We start from the raw sequence: 16,500 nt of genomic DNA on the forward strand, positions 1-16,500 counted from the left end.
TCTTTCTCTCTAACAGGACTGTTCCATTGAAGATTTGAAGCTGTTTGTGTCCCACTGTCTCCCAGGGCCCTTTGGTGGACAGGTCTCTCCTGCTCCAGATTATCAATGCTCTGTGCAGTCCTTTGAAAACTCCCCAGATTGGTTCCCATTTTTATGTGTCAATTCTCCACCTGAAAACAACCCTAACCTTGGGCTATTTTACCAGGGAAACACAATGTGAGAAAGGACTGAATATATGGTTTGTTTTTATGATAGTGTATTTCTTTTATATGTTTTCGTGTCATGTTTTCATCATTGATCTTTTGCCTTTTAACATGTCTAGCACATCTAAACCTGGCCCATCCTTCCAAAGGCCAGTTTTGTCAGCTCCAGTGCTAGGTAGTGTTTATATACAAGGAAGTCCCATTTTCTTAATGAATGACCAGTACTTCACTGTTCCCCAGGTTAGTTGTGTGTATTTAGTTTTTTAATACAGTTTTGAGACTATATTTTGCATTGTATGTTGCCAGAGTTGTAACATCTAATGCCTTGTATAATTCTGTTCCCCAGAAGGTGCTCGGGCGGTGTGTAAACAGTGCTCCTGTAGCATTTTTGAGAAATTTCAAAGTCAACTGCGTAACTCTGCTTCGCTCCTGTCCAACTGGATCTCCCTTACAGACACTACCAACAAATTTGAGGACTAAAGTGAAGAATGGGCAAGGGGGTATGTTTTACCTGCTAAACGTGCTGTAGCAGTGCTTTGATACGTTCTATAGCTCTTTGAATCTATGTGCCTTTAAATAATTTATCTATTTATTTTATATATTCCAGGTGATGTTATAGTGGATGTAATTGATGAAGTGGCCATTGACACGAGCCAGTTCATTTCAAGCACAGATGCCTCTTCAGGTATGGAGATTACAACATATTGTTTCAAAAACAACTTAAACTGACAATTAACCTTAATGTTGAAACCTGTTAATATTTCTCTGAAGATCAGGGACTAGTCTGTGAGAACGTGACCTTAGCGCTGGATTACAAATTCTACTGGAAAGGAAATGGCATCACGAGTATCAGACTGACTCACACTGTTGGGACTATCACTTTCAATAGTAGTGGTAAGTGCCAATAACGCTGGTCCATGGTTTGGCTGATCACCAGTCATAATTGATAGATATGTTTGATGTAGTTTGGGCTCATTTCTTCTCCTCTGTCTTCCAAACAGTTACCATAACTACAAGGTATTCTGCCGTGTTTCTAAATGGAGAATTCATGGGTGAGCCCAACTCAGGGAACCCAGGTGAGAGCAAGATAATATACTTTGTTCTGAGACCCAGTTGTAGAAATATACTGTACCTATTACAGTGGGTAACACACAGACACTTTAAATGACAGGTTATCAGGCGGGAAGGCCTGTTATTGCTGGAATTGTGGACAATTTGGACAGTAATACAGGCTCAGTACAGAGGACGTCAATCAATCTTTGGAAACCAGGTAAAACCCACTAAGTCATGTTGTTGATTACTGGCTCACTGTAAGTAGCATAATAGTAAGTTATGTATATTTCAGTCAAAACAAGTTGTCTAAAAGACAACACCAATTTCTGATATGGCTAACAGTGAGTGATGGACTCTGTTCCACTGCTGAGACGAAACCAGTTCTGTTTGGGGAGAATTCAACATCAGGATGTCTGCTACCTGTCAGCCAACACAATCTGACTCAGTGTAGTCTCCTGAGGTCAGTTGCTCAGCATGAGTTCATGTGTGATCTATGTTTTTGTGATGGGTAAAATACCATGTTTGTTTTCCTTTAGAGAGACTGTTACTTCTCTCCAGGCTGCTTTGATTACAGCCACAAATGTGGCAAAGAGTGGAAACCCAGATCCTCTAACTATGACAGACTGGGTGAACATATCCTGTAAGTAGGTGGTCCAATGTAACAGTTCATGCAAAGTTTTTTTTGTACAGTTCATGCATGTTTGTGTAATGAGGTCAAACATTTGTTAATACTAATTTATTTAAATTAATTATTATTTCTATACTTTTATGTTACTAACACTTCTTATTTTCATTCCAACTACCTGCTACACACAAAATATAAATTCCAGTTGTGACACATAACTCAAGCACAACTATGGAAGATACCATAAGTTCATGTCACAGGGTTCCATCCCACCAGCATATCCATGTTTGGAGTCTTATTACTGGCATGGTAGAAGGCATACCTCAAAGGGATATCCGGGCTTTGCAAGTCAGGTGTGTATCAGGTGTATAATCATTGCAATACACAGTGTAATTTGCATTCTTAATTCAGGAGGAGCTGTTGATCATAGGTCACCTTATATCTAAACTCCCATTCGTATTGTAAGTCATGAAAATCAAGAATCTTACTTTGACCATTTGTAGCTACATCCTGTCTCCCTGGGCATTGGATTGTGGAGGAGGTGATGTCTCTCAATGTGTGGACCCAATGAAGACTCAGTTGTTTCCAATCACCTCCTCAGTCACCTTTACTGACATTCCTGTCAACACAGGACCACCAAAAACCAGGCAAGACTGACCTTTATAAAGAGAGTTGATAACTTGAACCAAATACCCAGATAAAATGTATGAGCTGCCTGACTGATTCTAACCTAGAGTGTGATGATTTGTTTTTATTTTTTACTTTAGGTTTCAGATCAACTTTACAGAGTATGACTGTAACAGGAATGATGTGTGTTGGCCTGAGCTCGCCTTCCCCATCACCAAGTATTACACAGGTGGGAATTTATCTAGTCCGAGATAATCTGTCCAATGTTTTGTTATCTCCTGTAGTTGATTCAGTAAATTGGAACTACAGTTATGAAACATTTCTGCGAGAATCACTACTTAAGTATGATAATGGACCTGACCATACCATTACTGACTTATTTTACCTTTATCCTCCCCAGGTGAGCCATATTCTCAGTCGCTGGCTAAGGGACTTATCTTAGTTTTCTTCTTTATCACTGCCTCGATTCTTGGAACTCCATGGAGACAAATCCGACAGGCGTGGAACTAGTGCCACTCTCAAAAACTCTGAGGAAATGCTGAGAAAACGCAAAGTAAAAAAAATGTGGAGGAAGAAAAAGATGGATGAGCTAATGGGAGAGTGAGAGGCTAAACAATATTAATTAAAATTTCTCTGAAATGTAATTACACCCTTTTACAATGGGCGTTGTTTATAATAATAATATTGTTTTTACATGTTTATTTTATGTTTGTGGGAATGTAAATAGTTGTATTGGTGTAACATTTTGTAATAAAAATATTTTTTTCTATCACTTTTTTTAGGCTCAATCCCTCAACATACTTTTGATAACATTCTTATTGATAAGTTTGAAAAGTGGCTAGTCCTCTTCGTGCAATCGTACAATTTTAGATTACCCCAAGTGGTCATCATCTACCCACAAGCACAATCTTGTTTCAATGTTATGCAAAAAACACCAACATAACATAGCACCTGCTGCCTCTAGAGGCCTTTACTATCTCTGACCTCAATGTATGGAATACCCAATATTTCATCCAGCTAAATCATGCTATTGGTTCTATTGTTCCAGAAGACTAAGATGCATTGCATTTGTCTTGTCTCCTTGTTCCCCCTTGTTTGCATCTTTTTTTACATGTCTTAGTGCCTCCTAATAAAAGAAAACCCTGTTTTTACAACCTGGGTCTTCAAAAATGTGTCCAATGCCCCACAACAGGTTAATCCAGCCATGTTAATAAGGGTTTATTCTTGCAGAGTAACTGAATAATATTTGCAGAATAAACAATCATTGTGTGGTTAATTGTGGTGGGCGGATCCAAATATCGATATCGATACAAAAGTTGGTGTACCAGTGTAATGAGATCGAAATCTAGCAGAAGAATGGCAGAGAGGAAGAGAAGTGGCTATATTTTCAGGCCAAAAATGAAACAACGGCAAGCTGTATAATTTGTAAAAAAGGCTGTAAAATACAGTGTTAACACAACACATGTATACAAGCATATGACAATTCTGTCCTGGGTTTTAATTTATAAATAATCCAAAGGAAAAATCACAAAAACACTTAAAGGTCATGAAAATTCATTCAGATCTAGCATTTTGATGATGAATCCACCTTCACTATTAAAAAGTATTGGTATCGTATGGTGATACCGGCCCTGTATTTACTTGGTATCGGATCAATACCAAATGTTGCAGTATCGCACACCACTAATTACAAATACCATCGCCCATTAGATAATTATTCACTACATACACTCGCCCATGAGATAATCATTCATTAATTTAAATTATTCCAGATACTTGCGCCAAGTGGTTTACACACCTTTTTTCCCTATTTGTTTTAAGATTATAGTGAACAGTTACCGGGCAATACGGACGTGTGCCCTGCACGTGTTTATATTATTGACTGTTAATAGTCTATGGTTTACATATTCAGATGGTTGTCAGTAAATGTGTAGTGCGCAGACTCCTGAGGGTGGTGGTGATTGGTCAAATGTACATTCACTGCTGTGGAAGTTGACGGTATTCAACAGTGTGAAGTGACGTGGAGTACTATGGACATGGCAAGCGGACGTCTGTTAAAAACTTCGCAAACTATGAGAAGAGCTGTGACTGCATCTTTGGATATGTAACGTCAGCGGTCTTTATACCGGGTTGCCTCACAATTTCAGATTCAACTTTGACCAAACTAGTTTTTCCTCCAACAATTAACAACACAGCGCGCCGGGCTAGCTCATTAACGTTAGCTAACGTTAACAGGAACAGCCTCTGTTGTAGCGATAGCTATCTAAAGTTAGCGTCATGCAAATCAAATAACGTTATTGTATTATCACCGTAGCCAAAACATGAAAAACTTGACTAATCGCAGTGCTATAGTGCTATAGTTCACAGAAACCTCAGTAGTTAGCTTGCTAATACTAGCACGTCGGCTTTACGTTAGCAAGTAAATATCCGAGCGAACTGTCAAAATGTGCTCTCTGCTCCGAGGTGAAGAGATGTGTCTGGCCCAACTGTTTCTGCAGTCTGGGTCAGCATACGACTGCATCAATGAACTTGGAGAACTGGGCCTTGTGGAGTTCAGAGACGTAAGTGCCCCAAAAAACGATTTTGATCTCGTGAAACACAGCAATGTCTCGCTTTGAAAGTTACTGCTAAGTTTGTAAACATCGAAAGTACTCGCAAAAGTACAAGCATCTACCTTTACCTGTGTGTTTGTCGGAGATTCTATAACATTTGTCATTAGCTTTTACTTCATATGAAAGCGGACGTTGCCATGTATCTTGTAACTTACAAAAGGATGTTGTAGATATCCCATAGGTCAGCGGTTGTAAAATGCTGCTGTAAAGAGGCCCGTACAGGTACTTGCTGTATGGTATACATACTGTCTATGATGGTATATGGTGGTCTGCCGTGAAGATATTGGTATGTTTCATGATTCTTCATCATTCATTTCTTGACTGAATATGTCTCTTGCACCTGTTTCAGCTCAATCCCAGTGTTAACGCATTCCAACGAAAACATGTCAATGAGATCAAAAAGTGTGAAGAGATGGAGAGGATCCTTGGTAAGGATAATATATTTAATTTAATTTATATAGTGCTTTTCACGAACTCAAAGTCGCTTTACAGGGTAGGTATAGATAATAAAGACAAACAAACAAAACAAGATTCAGGCACAATGAAAAGGGGAGGGGCATGGGGCTAGGGATAGGCAGTGGTGAAGAGATGGGTCTTGAGGATATATTGATCTTTAATATACAGTATGCCAATAACGCTATCTAATCTCTTCATTGAGTTTAAGTTGTAGTCAAGCTTTCAGCAGGACAGACATGATTAGGACAGGCTGTGGTGGGACTGTAGAAGCAAAGCAGGAGTACGAGAAGCCACCGAAAAGCTTCTCATTGAATTGATTTGAGAGCCAGTGACCCTACAGTCATGAGACATGTCAGCTGGTTGTAAATGTTGTTGAATGAAATGTCGTTCTCAAATTATTATTAGATTAAGAGAAGAGATTAACACACTGTCAGACTTTGCTTCAAATCCAAAAGCTTTGAAACATTTGAAAACTGTCTTTTTGTGTCCTTTTTAAATATTGCTGTTTATTTTTAACAGGATACCTTCTGAGAGAGGTCAAGAAAGCAGATATTTCACTGCCAGAAGGAGACGTTAACCCAGTGGCCCCTCTACCCAAGCACGTCATGGCTATAATGGTTAGTTACTTGCTTATGTATAATCATTTTTGAATTTAATATGATTTGGGCAGTTTTCCTGGAGAGCATAAACATTCATTTAGTTAATGCCACTGCAACTAAATGAATGTAGTCAAGTACTTTCTCTACTGTATGTAGAACGCTGAATCTTACATTGTTCTGCTCTAGTATGTGTTACCATCATAATTATTATTGCTCTTATGTCCATTATCACTGGGTGTCTGTGTGTGTGTTCACAGGAACAGCTGCAGAGGCTAGAAGTGGAGTTAGGTGAAGTCACCAGGAATAAAGAGAAGCTGCAGAGGAATCTGCTGGAGCTGACCGAGTACACACACATGCTGCGCACCACCCGCAACTTTGTTCAGAGAACGTCGGAAGTTAGTGTGTCATTCTGTCATGTAGCTGGATCCTTTACACACACATTTTTATGTTGTTTACTCAGCGAAGATTTTTTTTTTTCACGATATGGCAATTAGAATCTGGTCTTTGATTTTGATTCTCTTCTTTACTTTCCTTGCATTGTGTCTTTACTTTTAGCGAGAGCCCCTACAAGTACAGTATGAGGAGTTTCCTTTCCTAGAAAAAGACACAATGATGGACTACAGCAGCATGCAGAGGCTAGGAGCCAAACTGGGGTGAGGGATGAGAGTTTGCCAACCATATCAGCATTATGTTTTGTTATTGTTTCAACTTGAAATTTAATTCATTTATTTAATTGGATTTATTTTAGAGTTGAAAGTAGGCACTTGGTTTGTCACGGTTTACCAGTTTTCACAAATTTCACGACATTTTTTTAAATGAAATTGTGATATCATGTGATTTTTCAATTCACAATAATATAATGAGGAAAAAGTAAATGAGTTGTACAGCTGCTGTCACTACACATTTTAAGAAAGTTGAATACGAAGCATTTTATTCTCATTTTTTGTGCCCTCTCTGTCTCCCGTTAGTCTTTTGACATGCATGCGCACTATACAAACAGTACACACACAAACAGGAAGTCTGGCAGGAAGTTCAAAAGTTGCAACCACTTGTTCTCCTTATTCTCTTGCAGTTTCATTTCTGGGCTTATTCGGAGGACAAAGATCGAGGCCTTCGAGCGGATGCTTTGGAGAGTTTGTAAAGGCTACACCATCCTCAGCTACGCTGAGGTCGAGGAGTATTTGGAAGATCCTGACACGGTAGGTTTCTCAAAGTTAACTTTGTCCATTATTTATGACTTTTGCTACAGTATGTCTTCTCTGCATGACCGTGAGAAATAAAAATATCAACAGGGAAGACAGAATAAAACATTTACATAAAATACATACTGGTACAAACTAGGTTATTTAAAACACTTTGGGCTCCATCTGATAAATACTTGATTGGATCTGAACTACTGTCTCCACGCGCATGATAAGAACTTTAGTGGGACTGATATTTTCTATTTCCTTCATTTTTGTAGGCAAAATTGATGTACAATGGAAATGATTTATAAGCTATTACACATAAATCTTTACCATGTTTTGTACCGTGTTCATAGCCATGACATTGCAAAGAAACTGTATTTTACTTCTGGACGGTATAATTTGAATAATAGTAAAATATGAAATATTCAACACAATTTGTATTTTCAACATTTTATACATTTTTGTATTTTCAACATTTTATACATTTTTCTGTAACTTAGCACAATAAGTTAATTTAGCACAATAGAAAACACATATGTTCCTGATGTTACACGGTGCATGGTGTTAAATATTGCTAAAATATATAATTGTCACTTCCTTGTTTGTGTAGTGTTGCCACCGTATAGTTTGTTAAGAAATAGTGGAGATGACAGGGTATTTTAAAGAACTGCAAATGACAAAAAGGAAGGAAAATGATAAATGTTAAATAATGTGAAATTGATAAAGACACCGGTGAAGCTGTGAAGTCTGTTCTCGTCCTTTTTGCTGCTGTCATAAACAACGAGTGCTGTGATCTTGTCTGTTCACATAGAGGGACAGCACTAATCCACTTATCCATTTATTGTGCTTGACCAGAAGGCAGGCATGCAGGGCTGCCACTGATCACTAGTGGAATGTCAGGACATACTTTCACTGATGGAAAATCAGGAACATTTACAAGCAATGTTAAGATGTGTCGACAACGCCAGTCATGCTTTTCAAAAATCCCGTAAAGAAAGCAATGCTTTTCAGCTGCTGTTTCCAAGATCAAGAATGAACTTTAAATCTCCAGTACTTTTAAGTTTTGTTTAGGAAAAGAACAGCTTCATTTTATAAACACAAATAAATACATATTACAGTTGATTTGAATGAAATGAACAGAAAACCATATGCGCCCAAAATGCCACTCTTTTTTTTCTTTTTTTTTTTATTATTAATGGAACATCTGGGTCTTATTGATATACAGTTTATAATAAAACTGCCTCTTATGCTCTATCTGCAGGGTGAGCCTACCAAAAGTGTGGTGTTCCTGATCTCTTACTGGGGAGACCAAATTGGTCAGAAAGTGAAGAAGATCTGTGACTGGTAATTATTCCACAATACTTGGTCTCATGGTTTTTGCTTTAGTAGTAGTAATGAGTTGTTAATAGCATACTTTCTTCCTCCACAGCTACCACTGTCACTTGTATCCCTATCCCAGTAGCAATGAGGAGAGGAATGATGTCGTGGAAGGACTAAGAACTCGCATTCAGGACCTGCACACAGTATGTCAATTATGTAATTATGCGGATGTTTAATTATTGACAGGAAAAAGTCACTGTGTCTGTTTGTCATTCACTAAAGGTTTACTTGTAAATGTGTTTGCTGTTATCTCTCTGTTAAAATATAAGCTCTCCTGTTTTGTTTTCTTCTTCCTGGTGGTGGGTAGTCTGGCTATCACCAGACCAAGCTCAGTCTTTTAAGAATGAACATTAGTCTGGGGAGTCGGCTCTGTATTTTCTACTTCACAAGAGGCAATTGGATATTCCTTCAACCAATCAGACCAGCGATCTGGGTGACGTACTTTGCAGAGCGAGGCATAGCAAAAGCCGGTCTATAGAAGAAGGAAAAAAAAAAAAAAAAAAAACCTGGTCGGTAGTAAGGCAAACACATCCTTCTTTTGTAGGAATTGTTCCAGGGCAAGTTTCTGTTCCGTTTTCAGAGAAAACAAAGAAAATCTTTTAAAACGGCAGCAACAGCGGCATCAACGGGTTGCTGCGTTTCGGTGGCCGTCATGTTGAATGTAAACAAAAAGCTGCTTGGTCGCTTCTCTGTTGTCATCGTGTTAAACCCGCCAATAGCGTGCCAGGTGGATAAGCCAGTTATTATTGGTTCCCGCAAATGTGTAATGGAAGCAGGATAGATAAACGTACAGGTTTCCAGTCTGAGCTGCAGGGCGAAATCAAATCACGGGCAGATCGGGCTGGGTTTACCCAGTTTAGGTGGTGGGTTTACAGATCAAGGAGTACAACATTTTCCAAAACAAGTTTGTCAGAAAATCTTGATTTCCATGAATCGCAGTACACCCCGTAAAGATGTTTCATCAATTAAATGGCTGATTTGTTTTCCAAATTATTATAATTAATTAACCCAATTTTCTCTTGTGTGTCAGTCCTGGCAGTTATACTGTAGGGTCAGTTGAGTGAATCATTTGGTAGCTTTAACCCACTGTGACTGAAAAATAGAATTGCACTCACCCCCTGTAGCACATGATCAACATGAGACCTCAGCAGGAAAGTGTCTCTCTTTCATGCATGCTTTTTTTTCATCCCCTCCTCTTTTTTAAATTGTTTCTCCTGTCTGCTCTTTGCCTTTCTTATTCACACACAAAATCCTCAAAAATGGTTCTTGTTTAAAATGTGAATGTTTGTTTATTAATCTTTGTAAATGTTCTATGCGTAATCACAGAAATGTCAATGTATCGCTTGTTGTGTGCAGGTACTTCATAGGACAGATGACTACCTGAAACAGGTCTTGATGAAGGCCTCAGAATCCGTCTACACCTGGGTTATCCAGGTCAAGAAGATGAAGGCCATCTACTTTATTCTGAACCTGTGTAGCTTTGATGTTACTAACAAGTGTCTGATCGCTGAGGTGTGGTGTCCTGTCAATGATATTCCCATGCTGCGGAGGGCTCTAGAAGAAGGATCGGTGAGGAAACTCTAAATAGGGCTGCTTTAGTTTGACTTTGGCTTCACTGCAGGCTTTATTTTTCTATTTATTTAACTGGGCCCCTTCACGATTTGGAGTATTGTTAACATAAAAGCAAGTACTGAATGAGGCATTGTTGTTATTTTGGTTCCTGTTCAGTTAAAGAAAAGACATTTTGCAAGACTTGGGAGAGGGTACTGAAGGGCCACTATTCTTTCAGATTGCAGGCTGACAAGGACAGAGTGTCTATGGGATAAAGAAATTCAAAGATGCACTAACAGGAATAACTATTCCTTCAGAGGTTTATTTATCATGTTGAAAACTGTTGAACCACAAAGGCACATTCTATCTTTTTCTTGTTAAATCTTTTTTGGGATACACAATATAGTTTTTTTATTTTTATTTTTTTTATGGTCATTGAAATATCATTTTTTTAGTGGTGCTTTTATATTCAATGTAATGTTCAATTTGTCCATAAAAGAATGTTGAAAATTATTTAACTTTTTATTTGTTTTAAATTCAACAAGCAATTTGTTGTATTGTAGAAGAATACTGAAAGCAGCAGAAATGCAGAACTGATTTATTATATTTATTTATATATATCGCGAGTAATATCGTTATCGTTGCAATATTCAACAACATTATCGCATATCGCACATTTTCCTCATATTGCGCAGCCCTAGTACATGCTGCCTATTTTGCAGTAATAATAAGACGTGGTGAAATTATTTTATGACAACAAGCTGACATTTTGATTTGACATTTGATATTTCAGAGAAAAAGCGGAGCGACAGTCCCTTCCTTTGTCAATCGTATCCCCACCAACGACACTCCCCCCACCCTGATAAGGACCAACAAATTTACCTCTGGCTTCCAGAACATCGTGGACGCCTATGGAGTTGGCAGTTACAGAGAGGTTAACCCTGGTGAGTGGCATCCTTTGTCGTTCTGTGATTCTTTTTTTCAACGATATGACCGCAACATGAATGTGTTGCACAACAGCCTTTGAAGAAAAAAAAAAAGATTAAGATCCTTTTATTCTCCCTCCTGTGATGACGCATGCATAATGTAATCAAAATGTAATCCTGAACTGAACATGCCACCCATATATCCATTCATTTCTATGCCACCATTATAACTGCTGCTCTTATGTCTTTCTATATCATTTAACTTTCCTGGTTTTACTTCAGATTTGTATTGTATATTTTTCTGTTTCAACTTATGCTTGTCAATCAAAAGTCGTTTTGTTCTTTTTGTGCCTTGTCTAGCTATTGCTTAATTGTAATATCCTGTTGTCTCTATGTCCTTAATATTTTATCTTTTAGAAGTGATACAGTATATACATCTTTTTTTTTTTTTTTTTTTTTTTTTCTCATAATTTGTAGCTCCTTTCACAATCATCACTTTCCCGTTCCTGTTTGCTGTGATGTTTGGGGATCTGGGTCATGGAATTATCATGGCTCTGTTTGCTCTCTGGATGGTGATGTACGAGAACAACCGCAAACTTAAAAACACCAGGAATGAGGTGAGCGAGTACTCCAAAGCAATTGGTTACCTAATACTCATTTGTGTGGCATACAGTGGGTCTGAAGACTAATGATTTGGATTTGATGCGTATGTGCAGATCTGGAACACATTCTTTGAGGGGCGTTATATCATCCTGATGATGGGCCTGTTCTCCATCTACACTGGCCTGATATATAACGACTGTTTCTCAAAGTCCCTTAACATCTTTGGTTCAGGATGGAGTGTGAAGGCCATGTTCGATGCCAAAGTGTGGAAGTGAGTACTTCATGACAAGAAGGACTTCATTGTAACCGTAAAAGCAGCTTAGCAGGCCCAAAAGTTCATAGGTATTTTCTTTACTGTTAAGAAATGGTATGACCAACCTATTTGGGAACCTGTTTGAAGATAAAAAAAGATAAGATGACGGTTGTTTCCTAATGACCTACATTTAACATGCACTGGTGGTTTTATTTGTGCCTAACAGGGATGCTGATATGCATGGGAATCGTTTTCTCACTCTGGATCCAAATGTTACGGGAGTTTTCAAAGGCCCGTACCTTCTGGGAATTGACCCGGTGAGTTATGAATATTAAAGGACTAGTCCTTATGAATGCATGGATTTTCTTATTGCTTCTCATCTTTGTGGTGGTTTTAAAGAGCCTACATTATACTCACAATCACAGTAAACATGTCACCAGGACATGTACACTTAAAGTTACACACGCACACATACACAAGCATATATTTGTGTGCGTACAGCCGGACCTTTTCTCTCCTCATTCTGATTCCCCAAACTCAGGATATTGGCTAATACCAATTAACGATTAGATGCAGTGCATTTTAAACTCTTTATTAATCACTGTGTGGAACCAAAGATCAACTTCTATGTGTGTAATTAAAAGTTCTTATCTATGAGAATCGAGACTTTCATATCACAATGTTCAAATATTATTATATTAGTATATTAACAACACAGACTATGAAACAGCCATTAATGTGGAGCAGTCATGTCTTCTGCTGACACAGTAAATTGGATCAGTGCACCAGTATTAAAAACAGTAGGTTATTTGCTTGATTAGTGGTAATGTAACTCGCACAGAGACACACATTGTGTGGAAGTTATTGAATCAGTTGTGTCGAAATAACATTATTAGATCCCTGCAGGAACAATTATGCCATCCTTACATGGCTGAAGCAATGAACAAAACATGGTTAGCTGTATAATACTACCCATTGTATAATGCAATATATGTCATCTTTGTGTTGCATAGATTTGGAACTTGGCATCCAACCGCCTTACATTTCTAAACTCCTATAAGATGAAGATGTCAGTGATATTGGGCGTCATACACATGAGCTTTGGGGTCATCCTGAGCACTTATAATCACTTGTAAGTAGTTTAATTGACCTTTTTTAATGGCCTTAATTTTACATGTTATAGTTTTAATAGCCTGCCTTATTTTTTTATTTTTTTTCAACAAAATCAGGCACTTTAGGAAGAAGCACAGCCTATACCTGGTATTTCTCCCTGAACTCCTGTTCCTGCTGTGTCTGTTTGGCTACCTGGTGTTCATGATATTCTACAAGTGGCTGGTCTTCACTGCTAAGGACTCCAGACTGGCTCCAAGCATCCTCCTCCACTTCATTAACATGTTCCTCATGCAGGATGATGGAGTGCAGCCCCTCTACCCGGGACAGGTGAGAAGCTAATTTAAAGCTCCAACCCTGTAACTTATGTCCCTGTTCTTACTAAACGGATTAAGTCTAAAGTTGTTTAAAATACACTGAGACTGATCATAACAATGTAATGCAATATTGTTTTGCTTCTTCCAGACTGGCCTGCAGGTATTTTTGGTGGTCATTGCTGTTCTCTCTGTGCCTGTCTTACTCCTGGGGAAACCTGTGTACCTTTATTGGTTACACAATGGAAGCCACCGCCTAGGAATGTACAGGGTGAGAGTTTGAACTTCATGTTTGACTGGGAAGGTTTGCATACTGTCTGAAATACTGTATTTTTCGAAATATTTGTTCTCGGACTGTAAAATATACAAATTGAAGTAGTTTCTCTGTTTGTTCTAAGGGTTATGAGCGTGTGCGGCGTAATAGTGAAGAGGAGCTCTACCTAATGAGGGCAAATGATATGGAGGAGGGCAGCAGTCACAGTGATCTCTCCACCAGCGGGGAACGCCAGACAGAGGAGGTCAGCAAAACAACTGGATAGTTACCCATTCATCTTAAACTTTCTTATAAGCAACCATTGTTATTTGTTTCTGGTTTCGGACAGTGATTCTGACTTTTGTTTTGTTGTGATAGTTTGACTTTGCAGATGAGTTCCTTCATCAGGCCATCCACACTATAGAGTATTGCCTGGGTTGCGTCTCCAACACAGCCTCCTACCTAAGGCTCTGGGCTCTGAGCCTGGCACATGCCCGTGAGTATGATGGTTTGAAACCTCCATGAAAAGCACCACCATCCCCCTCCCAAAATACATTTCCTCAACAATTCCATTATTTGTTGTTACATTATTTTATACATTCCAAGAGCACTCCGGCATAGTCAAAAAATAATAATAGGGTTTTGGCCCCTTTTTTTCAATTCCTGCATTTGCTCACATTATATGTATACAGTAGTTCTCTAAATTTTCAACCTGTAAGAATTGATGTCAACATTTGGTTGGGTAATGAAATTATTTTCAGTTTTGTATTTTTTGCTACACTGCAAGGAGACAAATCCTCAATTAAAGCACATTTTGTGAGAACATTGTGAAATGAGCTGATGCACAGTATTTTATGGTTTATTAAACCGATATTAATTTGTTTTGCATAACAAGTTGTAATTAAAGGACCAATTGATTACAGGGATGCCTTACGAAGGCAGAACCAAACAGCCAGTTAATATCACTAATATATGGTATGCCAGCTTGTGTGTGCGCAGTAGCCTTATTTGTTAATATGACTTCCGATTATAATTGAGCCGTGACGGAAGTGTCGTAGAAATCGTTATGTGTCGTATCCAGTGAGATTACCAGCATGACTTGTATATAAAACTAATACTCGAGGTTGTTCTAAAGTTGATCAATCCTACAGAACAAATGTAACCCCAAAGTCTTTTAACAATGATGCCAAACCCGTTCAAACCATTTTGCAACCTTGATAATGACATAATTGACATGGGGACATTAATAGGAGTCATCAAATGTAGACAAATGACAGACCTGAGATCAGCCCAAATATGCTTAGTCTCGGTTTGTTGTAATTCCCTAAATGGATGGTGCACATGCTTTTCTCTGCTTTCACAGAGCTATCCGAGGTGCTCTGGACCATGGTGATGCGAGTAGGACTACGAATGGACACCAGTCTCGGGGTTTTTTTCCTGGTGCCTGTGTTTGGCCTGTTTGCCGTTCTCACGGTGTCCATCCTCCTGGTAATGGAGGGACTGTCTGCATTCCTTCATGCCCTGCGGCTACACTGGTAAGATGGATAACAATGAGCAAATACTTGTGTCATTCATGGGACCAGTGTGCTTGGGATTATCTCAATGTTTTTATATTCATAGAAGCTGCTTGTTTCTTCCTCAGGGTGGAGTTTCAGAATAAATTCTACAGTGGGACTGGAGTCAAGTTTTGCCCCTTTTCCTTCTCTCTGCTGCCCTCCAGCTTTGAGCATGATGGCTTACTGTGAAGGGACTATCTGGTAATACTGTTAGGTGGTAAATTGAGCCAAAAAAACCACCAGGTTCCCATGCTTATAAAGACATGTTCCAGAGAAGTCCTCAGGGGATTTAGATTTTTCTTGTCGTCTTTTAAAAATGTAATGTAATTAAATTCTTTGGTTAGCTTCACACACTGAACCACCCTGCCCTCCCGACAGTTTCAAGAACACAGACGGTACCCAGTGTACTGTTGAGGAATGTTTTCTTATTGCAAATTTATGTAACAGGGTGTTCTGTACCAGGATCAGTTTGCTTTACTGCACTTGTATGAAAAACCACATCCGCCAAAATTGGAATAAATAATTAAAAGAGAGATAGAATTTTAGTATGAGATAATTTAACACTACAGTAATAAGCAAATAAATGGCCCACAAGTTAGGTGACACAGCCAACACTTATTATGATAAATGTATTGCTGGTTTTGGTCTTTTCATGGGATTTGCTCATTAAATAACATTACATTATAACATTATCCTTATTTATTCATGTCTGTTTTCACCCATTTCTTCTCATCTAATTATTTGTGTCATAACTTTTGGCACAGTTGTGTACATTAATGCAGTTATCTTTTAACTTTTTTCACTTTGTTTCTGTTTTGACAGATCTGGTTTCCATACACTGGGTAGTGAGCCAACTTTCACTCACATAGTTCTTGATCAACTTTTTGTTGCACTGACTGCCTTATGAAAGTACAACCAAATACCATTCTTCAGTTTCCCTTGTGTTCTTACTTTGTGGTACCAAAATTACTGCAAAGGATCTTTTGACTTGTCAATATTAAAGTGCCCGGGCAGGTGTGTGATGACTAATGTATATACTTTTACAGAATTATTTTTTAATTTATTATATTTTAAAATGTATCATAATAAAGATGAATGTTAATGGGATACAATTTTTACTTTATGCATTCACAGTGTTGCCTATGCATCTCACACTTACTGTACAATTTAACATTCCACAAATTTGTTGTAT

The 16,500-nt window shown here is 38.3% G+C and overlaps 2 protein-coding genes across 3 annotated transcripts; both read left to right on the forward strand.

The window, feature by feature from the left end:
* Positions 1–226: 226 nt before the first annotated feature.
* tctn2 (tectonic family member 2) lies at positions 227–3,622 on the forward strand. The gene is made up of 12 exons (XM_028577983.1): positions 227–443; positions 550–703; positions 811–888; positions 975–1,097; positions 1,205–1,279; positions 1,375–1,473; positions 1,599–1,716; positions 1,793–1,896; positions 2,087–2,234; positions 2,385–2,528; positions 2,649–2,737; positions 2,909–3,622. Exons 1-12 carry the CDS (start codon positions 249–251, stop codon positions 3,016–3,018), a joined length of 1,437 nt encoding a protein of 478 aa, XP_028433784.1. The 5' UTR covers positions 227–248; the 3' UTR covers positions 3,019–3,622.
* An 842-nt stretch (positions 3,623–4,464) lies between these two features.
* atp6v0a2b (ATPase H+ transporting V0 subunit a2b) lies at positions 4,465–16,415 on the forward strand. Of its 2 annotated transcripts, XM_028578703.1 has the most exons (21): positions 4,465–5,069; positions 5,470–5,548; positions 6,096–6,193; positions 6,433–6,570; positions 6,731–6,828; positions 7,248–7,374; positions 8,624–8,706; positions 8,792–8,885; positions 10,099–10,311; positions 11,087–11,237; positions 11,697–11,836; positions 11,936–12,093; positions 12,302–12,392; positions 13,089–13,207; positions 13,305–13,515; positions 13,651–13,770; positions 13,898–14,017; positions 14,131–14,248; positions 15,116–15,287; positions 15,395–15,509; positions 16,131–16,415. In XM_028578703.1, exons 1-20 carry the CDS (start codon positions 4,953–4,955, stop codon positions 15,495–15,497), a joined length of 2,550 nt encoding a protein of 849 aa, XP_028434504.1. In that variant the 5' UTR covers positions 4,465–4,952; the 3' UTR covers positions 15,498–15,509; positions 16,131–16,415. The 2 variants fall into 2 exon arrangements, with proteins under 2 accessions (XP_028434504.1, XP_028434503.1); XM_028578702.1 differs by having other exon boundaries at positions 15,395–16,415.
* Positions 16,416–16,500: the final 85 nt, after the last annotated feature.

Source organism: Perca flavescens, chromosome 5 (assembly GCF_004354835.1).
Source record: "Perca flavescens isolate YP-PL-M2 chromosome 5, PFLA_1.0, whole genome shotgun sequence".
NCBI classification, from domain to species: Eukaryota; Metazoa; Chordata; class Actinopteri; order Perciformes; family Percidae; genus Perca; species Perca flavescens.

Excerpts from the sequence above, each read along its gene's own strand:
- tctn2 (XM_028577983.1), top strand. The coding sequence starts at position 249 with ATGATAGTGTATTTCTTTTATATGTTTTCGTGTCATGTTTTCATCATT. Across the intron at positions 444-549 it reads AGTACTTCACTGTTCCCCAG|AAGGTGCTCGGGCGGTGTGT; the intron begins GTTAGTTGTGTG and ends TCTGTTCCCCAG. Across the intron at positions 2,738-2,908 it reads CATCACCAAGTATTACACAG|GTGAGCCATATTCTCAGTCG; the intron begins GTGGGAATTTAT and ends TATCCTCCCCAG.
- atp6v0a2b (XM_028578702.1), top strand. The coding sequence starts at position 4,953 with ATGTGCTCTCTGCTCCGAGGTGAAGAGATGTGTCTGGCCCAACTGTTT. Across the intron at positions 10,312-11,086 it reads GGGCTCTAGAAGAAGGATCG|AGAAAAAGCGGAGCGACAGT; the intron begins GTGAGGAAACTC and ends TTGATATTTCAG. Across the intron at positions 14,018-14,130 it reads GGGAACGCCAGACAGAGGAG|TTTGACTTTGCAGATGAGTT; the intron begins GTCAGCAAAACA and ends TTGTTGTGATAG.